Source organism: Pseudorasbora parva, chromosome 6 (assembly GCF_024679245.1).
Source record: "Pseudorasbora parva isolate DD20220531a chromosome 6, ASM2467924v1, whole genome shotgun sequence".
Lineage (NCBI taxonomy): Eukaryota > Metazoa > Chordata > Actinopteri > Cypriniformes > Gobionidae > Pseudorasbora > Pseudorasbora parva.
This window is the reverse complement of record NC_090177.1, coordinates 17,170,500-17,192,868: the sequence shown is the minus strand read 5'-3', so window position 1 is coordinate 17,192,868 and position 22,369 is coordinate 17,170,500. Positions and strand designations below refer to the sequence as shown.

Genomic DNA, 22,369 nt, shown 5'->3' with positions numbered 1-22,369 from the left:
TGAAATGTGACCTAGTCCTAGACTTTTCCATTGCCTTGCCAGGTTTCATCAGATGCATGCTATAACCTCTAACAGATTTATTATTGATATAACTGACTCACATGTGACAGTCATGTGATTTCAAGGTTAAACACATAGAAACATTCATACACAAGCTCACAATAGCATCCCTCCACAATGACCACACAAAGGCCACCATCTCTGCCGCGACCTTACAATAGATGACATTCTATAGTAAGTTCACAATAGTTAACATTCTACCATGCTTCACAACACACATGTACCTCTGGAAGCTTGCTGCACTCAAGAGAAGACAATCATGATAATGACAGAGGATGTTCATGTGGCAAAGCATACATTTCTAGGCCACACATGTCTATGATTCTGGAGATCACTCCATACACAATGACATGTGCTGACTAATGTTCTTGCGTATTCCAGTGTATGATGTTTCTGAAATTGCTCTTTCAAAAGCACGTGGAAAGATGTAACAAAGACATTTAAACCATAAAAAACTGTATTTGAATGATCATTGAGGATCACTATTTCAAATTCAACCATACAATACAAAGTCTGATTACAGAGACAGACAAATAAAACTGAATAAAGCCACAAAACCCAAGCTGTTGTAATATCGTAAAATAATGGACATTTTACAATGAACTATTTTAGTGCTTCAGTAAGATGTTGCAGTGCTTTGGAAAAGATAAAAATGACTATCATAGAAAGCAGTAAGAATTATGGGACACCAAAAGCCACAACCCACATACATTTTAAAATGCAAAGTGAGAAGATCATTTAAATTTTATTGATATGATCAAGTGAGTGCCAGATTTTATTTTTTATTTTAAATTAAGTGTGGCCCTGAAGTGAAAACATCTTAAAAATTTGATTTGCGTTTATGTGTCCACTTGTAAGCCATCCCTTATTAAAATGTCACAATAAGCAACAATATCAAGCACATTTTTTTAGTATTTCACAACAGATGTATCAGATTGACATAACTCAAATTGAAATGAACCCTGAAAATATTTATAAATAAAGACCAAATCACTACATTTTGTATAGACATAGTAAAACCTTTTTTTAACATAACCACAAAATTGCACAGTTATTGATTCATGAGTAGTTTTACATTCATGAGCTTGGGCTTTACGGAACATACAAAATGGCCAAGTATACATTATCTACGTATTCATATACAAAAAATATTTAAAAAATCTCATTATGTGTAAGCAGGCAAATAAAGACACTGTATTAACTGCAAATTTAAGTGGAATTCAAATGTTGTCAGTTTTCTAGTTACTTAATGGTTAAAGTAACAAGGATCATACTGTACACAATATATTGTGGTATTGTCTACAATAATATTTTGTTGTCATTTAAACTTCTTTTTCTAAAATGTTTTCTTAAATTGTACTTGTTCATAATTGGGACCAGTTAGTTATATCGGAGAAAATGCCACTTAGCTAGACAATTTGTTATCAAATGCAATGAAATTCAGATATTTTTAATTGTCTGTAGTTTTGGGATGCCCTGTATAGAGATAATTTGTGTATTTGGCTTATAGTTTAATCTATAAACTTGACTATATCTAATAAATCAGATTTGCTCTTTTGTCAAATAATAGACATTAACTTTTATCTAAAGTGGCGTGAAGGGGGAGAGACTAAAAAGTGCTGTGTGGGAGGACTGGTTCAGAGAAGACACAGCCCAGACCTGAGTCAGCTAAGCCACAGCGCGGCTCACTGAGATGGCAAAGCTTTGTTACAGTCATATCAGTAATGAAAGTGCAGAGCCTTTTCCTTTCAGACAAACACATAAACTGACACATGCACAAGACTATCAGCTAATGCACACCACCCTCAATCTCTATTTATCACAGCCTTATAAATTAGTAAGAAAATCTGAATACAACATTAACTATAGCTACTTTCCATGTGGTATGCACGGGAGTTTCTCAGCAATAATAACAACACACAGAGGCAGAATCCAAAAATGACCTAGTCTCCCATATGTAAAAATGGTGCATTGTGAAGATTTATTTTCCATAAATATTACCTTTCTGATATGAAACTTATGTTTATTAAAACAAATACCTGAAATATTTTGTCACATTGTGACGTTGCTGATCATGTTTGTTTTGGTGGGTTAAAATTAGATAAATTCCACATAAGTAGTAGAAAAAAAATCCTAAATGCCTAAAAACCTTTAGAAGATGTGCATATCACAACAGATGTATTCCCTACTAGACAGGTCGTATGCTCTTGATTTAAATCACTCGCACTGTTTACATAATTCTAACAGTTTGACTTTAACCATCTATTAACCTGTGGTTCCTATAAAGAGTTTCCGCCCAACAGGTGAGGTTTTTTTGTTCCACTTTTGGTGCATAGCGAGTGTTAATTTTGGTCCCTTCATATACCTATCCTTAAAAATAGTTTAACTGAGAAAGTCTTTCTCTTTGATTTTGTCAGAAATGTTAATAAAAGAAGCATGTTAACAAACTAAGCATTGTTTAATCAGATTACTTCATAAGGGAGCACAAAACCCACGTTTTGGACTCCTTCTGTTATCAAGAAACTGATTCCTTCATATTGACTATAAAGGTGCCCTATTCAGAGTGTGACTTCCTCTATGTCATCATCAAATGATGTAATGGCCCTGACCGTGGGTCGGCTCTCAGAGACTTGTAGAGTGCTTCTATTGTTGGGAAGAGAACTGATGTTTAGTCCATTTGGTGAGTCTGAGTCCCGCCTCCGTCCACTCACTGGTCCGGAGGGGAACTGGGTTGTAAGAGGGGAGTTTAGAATCTCCATCTTGCTGGATGGATCAGAAGAAGCTAAAGCTGGAGTGGCCCCAAATAGCTGCTGCATGAGGTTGGACTTCTTCTCTTTGACCAGGCCACTCAGATCCAGCCCTTCATCCGGTTCTCGGGGTGAATGATTTGTGTTTCGTGTGCCCAACCCTGTACGGGGAGCAGATTTACCAAAAGAAGGGGCGTAGCTGCCAAAAGCAAGATCAAGATCCTCACTAGGTGCTTGAGCTCTGTGACCACCTCCTCTTCTCCCACTCCCAAATGTGTTTTCTTCTGCCTCTGTAAATTTAAAAATACCATTGTGGTTACGTTTCTCGGATAACCGTGGAGGAGAGCGGACACTTCCTGTGTCATCAGAGAAGAAGTCTGAGTCCTGCCCCTGAGTCTGCATGTCGATCTCCTGCATCTTAAGCAATAGCTGCTCTTTGCGCTGGCGTTCCTCTTCTGCACACTCTTGATTGGCCTTGATGTCCAGATTTCTCGCTTTATGTTGTAATTCTTCCAGTTCACGCTGCTTCCTGCTCTCTTCCTCCTTTTGAGATATAGAAAGGCCATTCCTCCAATCTTCTTTCTCTCTGTCCAGGCCTATTTTATAAGAAAATTAAAGATTAATCGCTGCAGTTGCAAACAAGCAGTTCAACGATTAAAATATAATTTTTTTAAAATAAAATTCATATTCTTATTCAACAAAGATGCATTAAATTGCTGTTCATTTGAGTTTTCTATATGTCAAAGAATCCTGAAAATGTATCATGGTTTCCACAATAATTAATAGTAAATAAAGCAGCACTCTTTAACTGTTTTTAACACTGATAAAAATTAAGAAATCTTTCCTGAACAGAGCACTAAATCATGCCATCACAAGAACACATTACATGTTAAAATATAATAAAATAGTAAAAAGTAATTACTAACAGTATTACTATTTTTACAGTATTTTTAATCATATAAACACAGCGTTGTTGAGCATTACAGACTTCTTTCAAAAACCTTCCAAACTTTTGAAGTGTAGTGTACTTAAGGGTTAGTTCCAAAAACTCTGTCATCATTTACTCACCCTCATGTCGTTCCAAATCTGCAAGACTTCGTTCATCTTCAGAAAACAAATTAAGATATTTTGGATTAAATCTGAGAGCTTTCTGACTCCACACAGACAGCAATGTTATTACCACTTTCAAGGCCCAGAAAGGTAGTAACCACATCCCAAAGATGCTCTATTGGGTTGAGATCTGGTGAATGCGGGGGCCATTTTAGTACAGTGAACTCATTAGCTGTGTCTCATTTCGTTAAATTTCGAAGGCTGCGTCCTCCGGAGGACACATCCTGTGTAGGATGCAGTATATGGAGTGTCCTCAATCAGAATTAAACGAGACATCCTTCGTAGGACACACAGGCAGGAAGTATAACGTTGCTATGCCAACACGTTCAACCTCATTGCACTCTCACGCCAGTTATATGAATCAAAATTATTTATAACTTGAAAATTACAATGAAATGTTTCTTTTCTTGACAGCAATGTACTGTTCGAAACATTTAAAAAGCACTAAACCTGTTTACCACAACTATCTGTTTGAGGTAATAGAGCTTAAAAAACAAGCTTAAACATACACTTACATACACTACATACATTTAAACACCAAACCTTCGCTTGCATGTATATCTGGCGGTGGTGCCGTTTTTTTCATATAATATAAAAAATATATATATAACGGTTGTTATCGACAACACAAAGAATTGTGGGTTATCTCCAGCCGTGAAGGATACACCTCATGCACACTCCGATTCCTGTGAAAGAAGGGCGCATTTGAAGGTCGCATTTGGAGTGTCCTACTCACTTTTTTGAAATGAGATGGCCTTATGACGTAAGCAGCCTTCGAATGCGACCTCCGGAGGACGCAGCCTTCCAAAATGAGACACAGCTATTGTCATGTTCAAGAAACCAATTTGAAATTATTCGAGCTTTGTGACATAGTGCATTATGCTGCTGGAAGTAGCCATTAGAGGATGGGTACATGGTGGTCATAAAGGGATGGACATAGTCAGAAACAATGCTCAGGTAGTCCGTGGCATTTAAACGATGCCCAATTGGTACCTAAAGGTACCAATTGGGGCCTAAAGTTTAAGGGGCCTAAAGTGTGCCAAGAAAACAACCCCCACACCATTACACCACCACCACCAGCCTGCACAGTGGTAACAAGGCATGATGGATCCATGTTCTCATTCTGGTTATGCCAAATTCTGACTCTACCATCTGAATGTCTCAACAGAAATCGAGACTCATCAGACCAGGCACCATTTTTCCAGTCTTCAACTGTCCAATTTTGGTGAACTCGCACAAATTGTAGCCTCTTTTTCCTATTTGTAGTTGAGATGAGTGGTACCCAGTGGGGACTTCTGCTGTTGTAGCCTATCTGCCTCAAGGTTGTGTGTGTTGTGGCTTCAGTCAAATCAGTTAAAGTTGCTCTTCTATTAGCTTGAATCAGTCGACCCATTCTTCTCTGACCTCTAGCATCAACAAGGCATTTTCGCCCACAGGACTGCCGCAAACTGAATGTTTTCCCTTTTCACACCATTCTTTGTCAATCCTAGAAATGGTTGTGTGTGAAAATCCCAGTAACTGAGCAGATTGTGAAATACTCAGACCGGCCCAACTGGCACCAACAACCATGCCACACTCAAATTTGCTTAAATTGCTTAAATCACCTTTCTTTTCCATTCTGACATTCAGCTTGGAGTTCAGGAGATTGTCTTGGCCAGGACCACTCCCCTAAATGTATTGAAGCAACTGCCATGTGATTGGTTGATTAGATAATTGCATTAATGAGAAATTGAACAGGTGTGCCTAATAATTCTTTAGTATATATATATATATATATATATGATCACGACAGGTTTTTGACCTTCTTCGGTGGAAGTAATGGCGTTGGAAATATTAGATGAGATTCGTCTGCTATGAGGTAAAAAAAAAACATAAATACTTTTCGCTTTCTTGCAGAACCGAACGTTTCGTGTTTTAAGACATCAATGTATCGCCACGAGCCGCAGGGTTTAATATGGATTCGTATGTATATATGGGTTTTTTACTCTTATAGTGACACTCATAGAAAAAAAACCACTGACATGCATTATACAAACAACGGTTGGAGTTAAAAATCTTCATTTGTGTTCTACTGAAAAAATAAACACACCTACATCTTGGATGCACTATCCCTTTAATGTTATGAAGCAATGAGAATACTTCTTGTGCGTAAAAAACAAAACAAAACTAACAACATTATTCAAAAATGTATCTTCTCTGTCAGTCTTCTATGCAGTCAACGTTGTAAACAGTGCAGTGCTTGCATTCTACGTCAGAACGCTGGCTCACCATTGGCCAGCTCCTGCGTCAGCATCAAACACATGCGTCATTCTGCTCACATGAATATCGTTGGTCAATGGTGAACAGCCGTTCTGATGTAGAACCTGAAATCACTGAACTGTGTTTTAACGGTGTCTTTACTACCTTTCTGGGCCGTAAAAGTGCATTCTATGTGGGGTTAGAAAGAGCTTCGATTTCATAAAAAAAATTTGTGTTCCGAAGATGAACCGAAGTCTTACGGGTTTGTAATGACATGAGGGTGAGTAATTAATGACAGAATTTTTATTTTCAACTAACCCTTTAAAATATTTGACAAATATCTATTCTATACATCTGTACATGATTGAAAGCTTCTTGTTTTAGCTATAGTATCAGTAATTAATTTAATCAAGGGGTTGTCACTGTAATGCTAGAAATATAATTTAATTTTTGTATGTCTGTATGTCCTTAACTGAGACAACAAAATGGCATCTATGACTGGTTAAATTCCTACCTCTATTTCCCTTTAAGATCTTCTCATTTGAGCTGGGCTGTTGACCTAGACTTTGCTTCTCCTTGATTTTCAGCAGCTCTGTTTCTCTTTCTCTGTCATGCAGCATTTCTTTTTCTCTCTCCTTCTCCTTTGTCTGTTCCATGACAGATTCCGTGACTCTTTCATTCTCCCTTTCTTTCCAAAACTGTTGGATCTTCCATTCCTTTGCTTCTCTCAGGCTTTGCTCTCTGCCTTGTTGATCATGCTGATGTATTGTAGAAAAAGAAAATGGATGACAAACAAAAAGAGTAAAAACAAAGTTCAGAATTTCTGTAAGGCTTGCACACTGAAATATTATGTACTATGCGTTTAAATGGATATTCTGCACAAATGAATATTCAGCATTCAGTCAGCATTTTCACACCCTCATAATGTTGCATTTTTCAATCAGTTAAAAGACACAAGAACCAATTACATTGGGCATCACTGACGTCAAACCTGATATTAAAACAAATATTTGAATATACATTAATAGCAGCTATTGTGGCGAATTGTATCTATTTTTAAGATGCTTTATGGTGTTATTTATTTATTTCATTTTTAGAGTTTTACCGCTTCTGATCACCATTGAATTTACTATTATGGGAGAAGTTCCACTAAAGAAAAATGCATTTTAAAATTACACGAGGATGAGTAAATGATGGCAGAGTTTTCCTTTATGTAACTAAACCTTCAAACTTGTATAAAACATGTCAACCATAGACAAAATAATAAATATTATCTCAGAGTTGCTCTTAAAACCTGACCTGGGATCATTCTTAATTCACAAAGATCTTTAAGACTTATGGACACTCAAGCTGTAAAACTAATCAGCCAGGTTACTAGTGTTCTTCTGTTTAAGACTATTTGGCAGAGCAATGAGCAATGCAATGCTGAATTAAAGGTGTGAAGATTTGCTTTGGGAGCCAGCATGAACTACTATTCTATTGCATGCTGGTATACAGTAAGGCTGCTCCGATTGATCGGGTGATGGGCACCAATTGTCATCGGCGGCTGATAATAGCTTTATAATGTTGTAATAGGGATCAGTTGTCTCTAAAAAGGCCGATCAGAAGAGCCGATCAGATGATGCAAAACTTGTGAGACAATTTCTCTATGCACAGCTAAAAGTGCTTCCCTACATTCACCAGCCTGGCAGTTCTACCAGGTGTCTATGCAGACATTGCAATGACAGCAATCCTACAGCAATGACAGCAAGAAACTAGGGCTTGTGTGATTTGAGTGCAATTCTATCTATCATAATTTTGTTCCTCGCTAAAAACTCAAAATTAACGTCCAAATCAGCTAGATCAGTGATTGTTGTAAAATACAGTCTACTGTTGCTAAACTGCAGTATGTGCTCGATAATAAAAAGAGGTTTAGGTTTAGAAATATGTCAAAATGCCTGGTCTGGTGAGTATTTGCTTAAATACATCAGTGATGTGAACATAAACAGTTGGGAAATAAGTTGCAAGTTTAACATTATATTGGATCCGTAGATTTGGCCTTAAAGGTGGGGTAAGTCTTATTTCAAAACCGTTTTAGAAAAAGGACACGGGCCGAGTGGAATAACAAACTTTTAGCCAATCAGCAGGTAAGGGGCGTGTCTACTATTGATGGTGAGGTCTACTATTGATGCGCTCGCTCTCGCTCTCTGCACGTCATTATTCAAAACACACGAGTCACACATGACAGACATTAGCCGAGAACTAGCCTAATATATGCTGCTTGACTATGCTCGTGTGTCCTGTTCGCTTGTTAGTCCATTTGCGATCGTAATGTGGCTCACTTCAGCGATAATAAAGACCCGTTAATTGCCACACCGTATGGAGCATCTAAATCTCATCACTGTGTGCTTTAAGCATCAGCTCACACAATGTGTCCGACAAGTAAGATACTATACTCCTAATATATGTTTGTTTACTCTTTTCATGATCAATAAACCCTTATCCAGTCATAACTGTAATATGTCGTTAGCTGGACTGTCGTGCTTGTGTTCTATAGAGTTGTTCATGAGAACAGTATGATCGCTATCTCTAATCTTGTCATAACTGTAATATGTCGTTAGTTGGACTGTCGGCTCGTGCTATAGAGTTATTCATGAGAACAGTTTGATCGCTATCTCTAATCTTGTCATAACTGTAATATGTCGTTAGTTGGACTGTCGGCTCGTGCTATAGAGTTGTTCATGAGAACAGTGTGTGATTTTGTGATCGCTATGACTCTAATATGTCGTTACACTGTAAAAAATTATTTAGAAAAAAAGTTACCTGGTTGCCTTAAAATTTTGAGTTCACTGGAATTAAAATTTTGAGTTAATACAATGACAATTTTTTGAGATTCGACAACCTTCATTAAAATATTATTAAAATATTTTGTAAGTATTTTGGGTAATTGTGTGTGCTTTATTTCTGATGATGCAGTGAAACATGCCAAAAAGTGATTGATTTATCAAATTTTTTATGTGGTTCAGATACAAAAAAATATTTTGAGTTTCTATTTATTAAACAAATTTCCTTCATCGTATCAACTTAAATTTTTAATTTCAATAAACTCAAAATTTTAAGGCAACCAGGTTACTTACCTTTTTAAGTTAAACCAACAAAAAACAACCAATTTTTTTTACAGTGTAGCTGGACTGTGTGCTTGTGTACTATCGAGTTGTTCATGAGAACGGTTTGTGTGTTTTTGTGTTTTCTGTAACTCTAATCTTGTCATAATTGTAATATGTTCGTTAGTTGGACTGTCTTGCTCGTGTACTATCGAGTTGTTCACAAGAACGGTTTGTGTTTTTGTGATAGAAGGGATGACTTTTTAATTGAATATTCGACCTGGATTAGATACACAGAGATTCTGCCATAGCCTTTGATGCCTCTGCTCTGGGTTTACGTATGTGTGGGCGGCGCTATCAAATTAGAGGCGAGACCCTTTTGGGGGTAGGGGTGTGTTTGTTTTGGTGATTTGAAATACCAACAAGATAGCACTTACCCCACCTTTAAAGTAACAGCAGCCTAATATTCCAGCTGCTGTCTGTCTCATTAATGTTAATAAAACAACAAAAGACAAAAAAAAACACTTACTGCTCTATAGTATATTCAGTAGTATTAATCAATATTTAATCTATACAGTGAAGACTATGCCATATTGTTTTATGTTTGATTACTTTTCTGTTTATTTTTATTTGTTATTTCACCTGAATGTTATTTGTTAAGCTCTAAGTTGTTCATAATAACCTCTCATGGGCGTAGATTACGCGGGGGACGTGTCCCTCACTTTTAATAAAATGTATTTTCGTCCCCCGCACTTTTACTGGGTCTCACCGATCCTAGTCGACCCGCTCCGAGCGGGATTCGAACCGACGTTACCCTGTGCGGCGGCGGGCAAGTTAACAGCGACGCTAAAGACAGCTTTCTCTAATCTCGGTTGATAGCGCACTTCTTGAGGTCACGGTCAAATGTATTTACATAGAAATGTGAATACATCAAGATTAAAATTCAGAGACAAAAAATTATCTATGCATAACCTGTCATTTTATTCGCATCTAAATATGAGGGCGCTCTCACAGAAAGTCCAAAAGCGGATTCGTAGAGGTAATACGCTGGCACGGTGGAGCTGCAGCTGAAGGAAAACAACAGTTATGAGTGATGAAACATGACGACGACAATCAGACCATTGCGACAATATATGCTTTATGTGTGTTTTTCAAACCTTCTCAATATAGGCTATTTATTGACATGCATCTTTTTTAATGTTTAGTATCTTTTGCTCACCAAGGCTGCATTTATTTAATCAAAAATAGTTAAAACAGTAATATTGTTAAATATTATTACAAATTAAAACAGCCTTTTTCTTATGTGAATATATTCCTGTGATCAAAGCTGAATTTATCATTAGTGAAGTCTTCAGCATCACATGATCCTTCACTGATCACTCTCATATGATGATTTAAATTCAAGAAACATTTATGATTATTATCTGTGTTGAAAACAGTTGTGCTGCTTAAAAATGTTGTGGAAACCATGATACATTTTATTTTTCAGGATTCTTTTATGAATAGAAAGTTCCAAATCACTTGTGATCAATTAAATGCATGTCTGATCAATAAAAGTATTCATTTCTCTCTTTTTTAATTTTACCACAAATGTTTAGATGGTTTCCACAAAATTGAAGCATCACCATGAGCAGCACAACTGATAATAATCATAAATGTTTGTTGATCATCTAATCCTCATGAGAATGATTAGTGAAGGATCATGTGACATTGAAGACTGGAGTAATGATGATAAATTCAGCTTTGATCACAGGAATAAATTACACTTAACTATATATTCACATAGAGAACAGCTGGTTTACATCAGAATAACTTTTTTTTTTTTTTTTTATTTTTTTTTTTTTTTTTACATTGCATAAAATCTATGGAGACTTAATGCACAAGTGTTTGTAGTATATAAACCAATCATAAAATTGGCATAAAATATAGGAGAAAAATATTATAAATATTAGAGGTTATTGTTCAGCAGTGTATTTGACATCTTACCAAATTAAAAGCAAGAGATACGATAAATGATATCGGTCCAAAAAAAAAATATTTGGTATTACGACATTTCTGTCCCCCTCACATCTGAAAAGATGGCTACTCCCCTGTAACCTCTAATGGTGATGATACACAGGGCAACTTTTTGAGCAATGTTGCTGCCAACTGGCAACCAGGTGAGACACAGGGCCTACGACCGATCTAAAGCATCTAGATAGAATTTGTTGGCCATTCTTAATGGGAAAGTAAAAAAGCTAGCTCAGCAAAATTGCCTTGCAACATTGCTCAAAAAGCCATGTGTATCATTGCTTTGGGAATAGAATACTGTGTGTTGCTCCTGTTGCTTGCCAATGAATAACTAGTTGTTGATTCATTATACTTTTTCATCTCTTAATTTTTTTTAATCTAAAATATATTGTTGTTAAAAATATAGTGTCTCTATTATTTATTTCAGTGATCAGTATCAGTACTGGTATCGGCCAATTCTGCTTCCAGTGATTGGTAATCGGCACTAAATTGGTTGGATTGATCAGTGATCAGAGCACTCTTAGTATCAGACTTTCAAGGCCAACCTTTTTTACTCTGTGGTTCACAGCAGGCTTTTGAACCTGCAAGTCAATAATTAAAAAATTACTCAGAGATTAATTAACATGGAAGTTCAGGGGGGTGTAAGCTAACTAAAAGATCAATGAAACAAAAAATAAGAAAGAGCAACAGGGAAGATGTAAATGTAAGCATGAGCTAAATCAAATATCATCAAAAGAATAACTACTAACATAACAGAGTATCAAATTTTACTATTAAAAAATCCAAGATGGCAGACATGTGTCAATAATTAACATTAAAGGGGGGGTGAAATGCTGTTTCATCCATACTGAGCTTTTTACACTGTTAAAGACTTGGATTCCCATCCTAAACATAGACAAAGTTTCAAAAAAGAATGTTGGACGTTTGATGGAGTATTTCTGTGTTAAAAATACTCCTTCCGGTTTCTCACAAGTTTCTGAGAGTTTTTTTCGAGTATGGGTCCACTTGACGTTAATAAAACGGAAGGTCCTTGTATGGGCCGTACGGGCTCTTCTCCCGGTAGGGTGCGCGCGCGCGTCACTAGAGTGAGAGAGAGGAAATGCACGCCGTAAACACTGCTCTCGCGCCGCGCTCCACTTTATTCCTATGGGTGACGTCGAGCGACTTCAACGCTTCAGCACAGCATTCCGGGAAGGCAGCGCTACATTTGAACCGATTTGAACGCAGAAATTACGGGAAGCTTCAAAGCATCGCTTCAGTCGCGTCTCAAAGTGGATTTTCACGGTCACTGCTGTCACAGGACTTCAACAAATCATACCAAAGAAGTGTGTTTTTGACGGAGCGGTCCCAGCGATAAAGGTTCGGTCCTGCTTTGGAAGCAGCCGGTGAGTAGCCTAAATCAACTTCAAATGTCTGTGCTACTGGCTCGTCGCGTGAGTTAACATCAGTAGACGACACGATCGCGTGCTTCGTCATTCAAATGCGCTAACGGTTACTCCATTGTTGTTCTGTATAACGTTACACTAGTCTGACTCTGACGTGCAAAACCGTTTTGCTTGCTACTTCTAAGGTCTAGTTGCATACAATAGTCCATAAACTGAATCATGTCCTCATAAACTGCTTGTAAAGACACAGAAATGTTGACAGGCCCCTAAATACAGTAACGTTACATACCACAGAGACGAACGTCCTGATGTTGCCGTTTCTCCTGTTCAATTTATTTCTGCCTCAGATTTGATTCTGGATCATTATCTGTATTAGCTGAGATAGCCATGGGTTTCTCCACGCTTGAAGACGTCACCGCTTCGTTTGCAATCGTCATTCTTTAGCTCCACCCACACGATACGCCTCCAGGCGCTCGGCTTTTTCCGGAAAGACTCGGTACAGCCTATATTTCTTTTATAAATATGATAAAACTAAAGACTTTTTGGAGATATGAAGGATACAATACTACTCTTATAGGTACTCAAGATTGACATGAGATTGACTGAAACTGAGTGTTTCACCCCCCCTTTAAATAAAATAATTATTATTTATATGATATTGGTTTATTATTTAGCAATCATTCAATAATTAAAAAAAACTATAAAAATAGCTCATTAGTAATAATAATTGCACATTTATTATTTTACTCAGCATCTCTGTGTGATGTATTTTCATGCTTATTTGAGTGTTGCACTATTTCTTTAGTAACATATTAAAGGGATAGTTCACCCAAAAAAATTCTGTCATCATTTACTCTTCCTTAAGTTGTTCCAAACCTGTATTTTCGTTCTTTTTGTTGAACACAAAAGTAGATATTTTTTGAAGAATGTCGGTAACCAAACAGTTGTTGGGCCCCACTGACTATCATAGTATTCTTTTTCATACTATGGGTCAGTAGGCCCAACACAGTCGGGTTTGGATAGCCACATTCTTTAAAAAACAACAACTTACTTTTGCATTCAACAGAAGAACGAAATTCATACAGGTTTGGAACAACTTGAGGGTTTTTGGCAAACTATCCATTTCATTTCAAAATCTGAATGGGGCTATGTTTGTGAGTTGCTTCCTACAACTAGAAAAAGACATGTCACTTCTTTATTAAGCAGGCTGAACGTGCCTTCAGAGAGAGGTAGTCATCGGCCTGGTCGTCAGGTGGGAGTCCATTGGTAAGAGCTGGAGGTGGCGAAGGGAAGTCAAATGAGGCCGATCTGTCTTCTGTCTGTACAGCTTTACTGCTGGTTGTATTGAAGCCTTCAACATATATACAAACATGTATGTTACACAATACATAGATTACTGGAACAAATACACATTCCTTATAAATAATACTGTTCCCTTCAATGCCCTTCAGTCCTTTCAACATCTCTTCAAATACTCTTAAATATAAGGCAAAACAAAGCTGAAGCCCTTGGGAATATACAGTAATCATCACCATAGGAATATGTTTGTTATGGAGTCATTACTTGTCTGCTAGTAGTAGTTAGTGTCCTGGGAGGAAGGTGAATAATACATCTACACCTTAGATGAGTCTATTAACAAACGCTGATCTACCTTTCCGTTTGCTGCCATTCTCTACTTCTTTTCTGGAAGAAGCTTTAAGCATTCTGTTAGCATAGATGTTCCGAGAATCCAGCTCCTTTTCTTTCTCCTGAAATTAGATGCAAATATGAACATAGCTTGATCGGTTTGCGAATTAATTAATATACGTGTAACATTGCATACTTTGAGTGTTCTAAGTACAGTATTTGGTACCTTCAGTTTAGTGCAAAGTCTCTCCACTTCCTCCTGTAGTGTTTTAACTTCCTGTTGTGCTTCATGAGATCTCCTCCTCTCATTAGCTAGCTGCCTTTGAAAGCTCCCGCTACTCAGCTCCATGTTCTTCTCCAATTCCTGATGACACATTACACACACAGACTGTGTATCCAACATATATCCAACAATATAAGTATGGAATAAGTAAAAAATGAGGAAGATGCGTGTGAAACTAGGACAACATTCAATCTGGATTATTATTCATTGTAATTTTTAATCTAATTTTATTGTTAGCCAGTAGATCATTTGACCTAGCTGAGATGACAAAAAGTTGACAAGTAGAAGTGTTGTTCACAAATAAATGTTTAAGTTTGCAAGGCATACAAATGCATTTACATGATCAAAACATGTAAGATATAGCACTAGTCCAACAAGTGACCATTTGCCCCGGGAAAACTGGCCATCTGTATTGTTGAGCCTTGCACTGCTGCTTGTTTATAATTTTTTTACCTTTACTCTGCGTTCACTTTCTTGCAATTTGCCTTGAGCGTATGTCAGTTTTCGCGACAGTTCCTCCCTCTCTCCAAGATTCTGGTCATCTGCAAGTTGCTGCAGTTTCTGCAGCTGACTGCGGCAACGCTGAAGCTGGACGTCCGTTTCCCTGAGGCTGCGTTCTGCGGTGCGCTGGTTCTCCTGACTGCGTCGCAGCCTCTCGCGCAGCACGTGAGTCTCATTGTTGTGACGGGACAGCAGCTGCGAGATCTCGCTCTCTGTGTCGTCGTAGCGATGCAGAGCTTTCTCTTGCCGCAGCTGTAGCTGTCGCAGTAAACGGTTCTCGCGCTGCAGCTCGTCTGCATGCAGCCTCAGCTCAGACAATGCGTTCTTCAACTCGTTGATCTTTAGCAGACGTGCCGATAGCATGCGCTTGGTGACAGGGTCCACATCTTTGGATGGAGCATCTTTACTCAAACTTTGGGATCGGATGCCTCCTGATCGCTGCTGAGGATGACGGGAGTGGGGTGGGAGACGGCGTGACACACCTTTTTGCACACCTGAAAAGAACAAATATACGTACACATAAGTATGTAGGCCAAAAAAGACCACCCCCCAACAACAAAACCCCCACAAATATGTGCCTTACATCTGAATACATACATACATATAAACATATTAAAATATCAAAATAAAATATATTTTAGGGATGCACAATATCCGATATACCAATATTATTCAACTAATTTTGGCCGATAGCCGACATACATTTATTTTTTTACCTTTGTTTGGAAACAAAATTGAGCAAAAACTATTTGAGCAAAAATAATTGTTCATTCTGGTTTCAGAGTTCTGATGTCTCTTTACCAAAAGGATACTTGTTTAAGAAAAACAAATGTTAATAATAATTTCTTATTATAATGTTGAAAATGTTTTCTGCTACCTAATTTTTTTGTGGAAAGCATGGTCAATTTTTTCAGGATTCTTTGATAACTAAAAAGTTCAAAAGAACAGTGTTTATTTTAACAAAGTAAAAGTCTTTATTATGTTATTATTCAACCTTTTCGGTCGTTTTAATGTAACCTTACTAAATAAAAGTATTAATATATTTTTTAAAAAAACTTACTGTTCCTACAACCTTTGAATGGTAGTGTAAAACTCAACATTTCTATTAATATATTGACATTGATCGTGGTAAAACAAATGAAGTAATATTGCATTCAAATGCTGCTTGATGCTAAATATCTCTTGTGCAGTCTGCTGGTCATTATTGGTACTACAGGAAGCAACAGTTAACATAAAAGATGCTTAAAATTTCTAAATATGCTTATATCCAGATTATATTCCAGATTATAAGTATTAATGGAGGGGGGGGCAGTATTTTGAACATAAACTATATCAAACCATATAAGGCAGTTTTAATTATATTAACCTTAGCTATATATGATGATTTTGTTAAATATAAGGGGAATTCTAGTTATGTTCTGTAGTAAACACATTTTTGTTTGATAAACTTTGATACTTTTCTTAATAGAACTAGTGTTCGTTGTCTATAGCTTTGAACAAATTCTCAGAAAGTTTTGTTTTAACTCAAAGTGGGACAGCTGCAGATAACAATAACTAAGGAGTTTGTTACTTTGTTTTGTGTTATTGGCCCTCACCCATTAAAATGAAAGTATAATAGAACGAGTGAGGGGCTTTGTTTTTTGTCATTCCTGACAGAAGACAATTTGTATGTCCGAAATTACCTGCTTGGCAAGAATAAAAACTTTTAAAGATATTTAGCTTGTGTTTTTCAATTCCAGCTTCACCATGATAATTACCATGATAATTATTAAGTTAAATTATTAAATTATTAATTTTTTTCCACAGGAAGGCCATTTAGGATATTTTGCATTATTACAATTAAGCACATGTGGATATTTAATTTAGACATTGTTTGTGATTATCATTATTCTCATTGATTCTCATTACTGTAGTACAGTACATTTATGCATTTGGCAGACGCTTTTTATCCAAAGCGACTTACATTGCATTCAAGGTACACATTTTGACATTATTATCAGTTCTTGCTTTCCCTGGGAATCGAACCCATGACCTTGGTGTTAGTAGCACCACGCTTTACTGGTTGTGCTACAGGAAAGCCAGACATTAACTGTATTAACAGAAAAAAAATACTTTAATGAAAAAACAATTATGGTGTATAAATATTAACCATTAAGATTATTTTGTTTTATTTGTACATCTGTTATTTTCCAAAATTTAAAATGCATTTAAATGTCATGAAAATAATGGCAATGCAAAAATCATAGTCTTCAAAATAGTCTTCATATTAAACTAAAACTATAAAATAGAATTCTTATTTCTTTTTGTTTATAGAGTGGCCTGGCCATGTCCTTTACAGGTTTCGTGATTAATTTATAAGACTGTATGAACATCACATTGCCACCCATCATTCAGATCAGGATGATTCACAGCAATCAGAGTGTCTCAAGAAAATTGACTGGAGAAAAAAAAACGGCCATGCACAATCACCACAAGATTTAGATGCTGATGGCCTTGATCATCATGTTAATTACGTTACAACTGTAACTGGTGGATAAGAGAAGTCTGACTAATTCCATGTTCTTCAGAAGGTGTAGGCAAATGATTTGACCATCTGGATTGATGATGAATTTGCTCCATTATAGTTGCTGGCTTGTAATAAAGTGAGTGGCAAAGGAAAGGTAAACAAGGTTTTGCATAAACAGTATTTGAGTTAAATGAACACAAGTGCAAAATCTGATGATCATGTTATTCAACATGATTTGGGAACAATTTAATGAGCATCTTGTGCTTCAATGAAACATGTGACCTATAAAGTACATTATTTTATTATTATTATGCAAATTAACTTATTTGATCAGTGACTTAGAAATAGTTCAGACTCTTAAAGTTCACCCTTAAATTAAAATAAAGTCATCTTTTACTAACCCAGCGGTTGTATCAGTGCCTTATGTCCTTCTATCTTTTTCAGACCTTAAAGGGAGAAATTTTAAAACACATCCTCCTTCCTATAATGGCAGTAAATGGTGACCAGGCTAAAACTTTACAAAAAGGATACAAAAGTATCACACAATAATACAGTGAGACACATATATGGAAAGTGTTCACAAGCTGCTCACAAGCACTCCCAGGAACACGCGCACAGATTAATGGCCGAGCTCAGTATTTTGACTGAATAATAAGGTTTCTTTCTCACAAAACCTTAAAGTATGCCTCCTGAACACTTTCCAGATATGGCATGCATCTAACTGCATCATTGTGTGATACTTTTGTATCCTTTTTGTAAAGTTTTAGCCTGGTCACTATTCACTGTCATTATATGGAGGAGCGCGTGCAGGCCATGTTTTAATATTTCTCCTTTTAAGGTCTGAAAAAGATAGAAGGACATAAGGCCATGAACAACAGCCGGTGAGTAAAAGATGAGAAAAACTATTCTTTAAAATATTTCTTCTTTATTTTACATCATAATGCTTTTTTTCTTTTTTGTGGTTTGATTGTTTTGTTTTTTTCAAAATCCAAAAGCTTTCTATTTATTTCTGGGTTTAAATTATACATTTTCATTGGACTGTATGTGTTTGCCTATTACGTTTGTGTGTGTGTGTGTGTGTGTGTGTGTGTGTGTGTGTGTGTGTGTGTGTGTGTGTGTGTGTACCTGCTCGGTGTAAGGGGCTGCTGGAAACTCTCCTAGATCTCCCTTTTCTGTATGGAGATGGAGAGGCTGGCGAGAGAGACCGATCCGAGTGTGAGGCGTTTTCATAATCATCCGAGTAGAAAGAGGCACTGCTGCGATCTCCATCCGAACACCTATCGCGGTCTGGGTCTCCAGTCGGCTCTTGTGTTTTGTTTTGCGCATGATCCCCAGCCGAGTTCTCAATGTCTTTCCGGTATTTCCCCTGTTTATCAGAACCTAAAGGAGATTCTGAGATCTTCACATCACTACGGTGAGACAATCGGCTTTCCCCTGATTCCTGGTTTTCTGCATGCAAGTCCATGTTTTCCCCTGCAAGACAGTTCACAAAGATCAAGACAGCATCAGACTGAGACTATGCGCTTCACTCACAATTAATAAACAGCATGCATACCTCGAAACACACAAATCAAAAAAGCCACGGTATGTATGCAAATCAAGCTGTGAGTATGTGTGTGAGCCTTGAGCAAATCGTGACATAAATCCAGACACCAAACACTTAAGCTGTCTGAGATGCTCATTCACAGCAGTAACGTTTTATTAATTCTCAACTAGTACTATGATTAGAGTACTATGTCCAGCCAGGCGAGCCTAGACACTAAAATATATGATGTATTCAGGGATAAAATGATGGACATTACTATTAATTAGCATGACAGAGCAAATCTCAACATTAAGGCATTTAGATGTTTGGCTTTGTTAAGAATGCGTTCTTGCAAAACACTTTCTTACCAAATCACTGCATAAATTCTGATGTGTAAATAATAGCTGATGAAGATCTTAGATTGGGTACAAATCAGAAATCACCAAGTGTCACTAACAACAAAGAGTTAATAGAGCTGGATACAAGACGAAATTAGCTACAGCAGATCTGTTGCGTATTGTCATAAAATAAGCAAGATTTATGACCCTTTTGTAAGGCTTCTGACAAGTCCTTCTCTTTCTGTCCCTGAACCTGCAGAATCCTGATATCCTCTCTGGTCTCGGTCACCATGGAGATTGAGTCTGGCCTTTGTAAGCGGCCAATAATATCATTCACTCCTTAATGGCATGCTAAACACATTCAATTACTGCCTCACCTTTCACCTCCCTCTGTTTTGGTAAAATGTTTCTATGGCATCCATTAAGAGTTGTCAAAAATCTGAATTTTGGCAACAACAAAAAAATCTTAAATTGTAAATATAAATAGTTAATATTTAAAGTTAATCTAAAAAAGGATTCAAAGGAATAAGCATCAAAGGAAATCTTAAGTTTTATAAGGGCTTCAACAAACAAATATCAGACATATTTGTACTACTCAGTAAATTACAGTCCTGTTTACCCCCCAAAAAGTCCTAATAAATTAGTTTAGAATTAATGTGTAATTGAAGTCAAGTTTGTCATATTCCTCCACAGACCTGTTGACTATGGGTAAGGAATGGTATGCAAATACAAAGCAAATAAAATAGCACACAAGCAGAAAGTGTTGTACACACAACTGCACATGAAAGGTCAGTTTGTCAACAACATATGTCAACCAGTTTTGTTGACATTCTTATAAAATTGACTCTTGAGTAAATAAGTACCTAAAGTTATATAAAAAATATAGGCTATAATTCAGAAATATATATCATACAATTGCCATGAACTTAAAATGATGGCGTATATGTTGTCATATGTGTATTGTTGCCAAAAATAACAACAAAAGTGACTGACAAAAATGTCAAATGTGTACCTTAAATGCAATGTAAGCCGCTTTGGATAAAAGCGTATGACAAAAGCATTAAATGTATATGTAGATAATACATGTGTTTCAAAGGGGCTTCATGAATAACTCAGGTTAGTCCAACTAACAGGTGTTCGTAAACAACATGAAGTCGGCCAACATGTTTTCAATCAAAACAAAACAATGTCTTGACTGCATCATAATACGTGTATATATAATTGTATCATGGAAAAGGCTGCTTGTGTTCCTTATTTACTACTTGGTTTATGGTATTATTTAGTTGTTGTTGTTGTTGTTGTTTTCGAGTGACAAAAAGAATAGAAACGCTGAACGCACGGAAACAACGTTAAAAGTACTTACCAGTTTCTTGTTCTTCAGTCAGTTTCTTCATAACATGGCTCGATTAACGGCTAGCCAGCCACATGACAAGCTAGCTGGATTATATCGTGCAACTAGGACAACACACAACACTCTCAACCGTAGAGTCGACGCCAAACGATTAGCGAAACGTTATCCGACACGGTTGAGAGAGAGCGAATGCGGATGTTTGGTCGTCTATCCTTTAATCAAGCGACATCTGAGGTCGATTATGGCGGAGATTGTGGGTTTTGAAGAGGAATATGTGCTTTACTGAAGGAGTTGGTGAAATCTCTGAATCCACGCCTCGCCTTCTGCTACTGGACTGGTGTCATAGTGACGCTTCTCCATGGCAACGTGCGCGCGCCCCTGTCAGTCCGTTCTTACTTGTTGAGCACGGCTGATATTACATTGCCAGGCAGGCTTCAGAGCAAAACTCTTGAGAAAGACATACAAAAAAAACCAAGTCATGAGTTATATTGGCATTAATTACTCAAATAAGACAGTAAAAACTTGACCTGTTAGCACTTAGTGATGATAGCACTTACATGCATGAGAGATACATTTTATTATAATAATAATTTTTGTAATACTATTTTAGTTAAATATTTTTATTTTTAAAATATAAATTTTCATATTGATGGAAATTTCACACGCTCAATATATATATATAAATATTTTATATATAAACATAATAAATGCACGTCATAAATACATAAACAAATAAATAAATAAATAAAATAAAAACAACAACAGACACTATGCCACTGCTGGTAGATTCATATGCTTTATATATATATATATATATATATATATATATATATATATATATATATATATATATATATATATATATATATATATATATATATATATATATATATATATATATATATATATATATATATATATATATATTCCAAACAGGAACAATGTTATAATGCTAAATAAATAAAAAAAGCATATGAATCTACCAGCAGTGGCATGGTGTCTGTTGTTGTTTTTATTTTATTTATTTATTTATTTTTTGGTTGTTTTTTTTCTAAATGCATAGTGTCTGGGTATGACGTGCATTTATTATGTTTATATATAAAATATTAATATTTATATATAATATACACTACAGTAGGCCCATATACATACAATATTTCTTAAATATACAACTATACACTTTAAAAAAGTAAGTAACCTGGTTGTGTTAAAATTGTGAGTTTACTGAAATTAAAAAGTTTAGTTGATACAATGAAGGAAATTGGTTTAATAAATAGAAACTCAAAATATTATTATATCTGAACCATATAAAAATGTGATAAATCATGAAAATAGCAACATTTGGCATGTTTCACTGCATCATAACAAATAAAACACACAGAATTACCCAATATGCTTCTTTTAAAAAATGTAATATTTGAATAATATTTGAATAAAGGTTGTCAATTCTCAATTAAAGTTTTTTGTATTAACTAAAAAAATGTATTTCCATGAACTAAAGATTTTAAGGCAAAGGGACCAACACAATATTAGGAAGGGTTATATAATACTATCTCATAATGTTATAACATTTATATGTCATACACACACACACACACACACACAC

At 36.2% G+C, this 22,369-nt stretch overlaps 1 protein-coding gene across 1 annotated transcript; it reads right to left on the bottom strand.

Annotated features, from left to right (window-relative positions):
- Nucleotides 1-35: 35 nt before the first annotated feature.
- lca5 (lebercilin LCA5) lies at nucleotides 36-21,117 on the bottom strand. The gene is made up of 8 exons (XM_067445871.1): nucleotides 20,776-21,117; nucleotides 18,675-19,022; nucleotides 14,996-15,537; nucleotides 14,486-14,623; nucleotides 14,285-14,381; nucleotides 13,851-13,984; nucleotides 6,670-6,913; nucleotides 36-3,403 (listed from the first exon to the last, which is right to left on the bottom strand). The coding sequence occupies exons 1-8, from the start codon at nucleotides 20,804-20,806 to the stop codon at nucleotides 2,619-2,621; spliced, it is 2,319 nt and encodes a 772-aa protein (XP_067301972.1). The 5' UTR covers nucleotides 20,807-21,117; the 3' UTR covers nucleotides 36-2,618.
- Nucleotides 21,118-22,369: the final 1,252 nt, after the last annotated feature.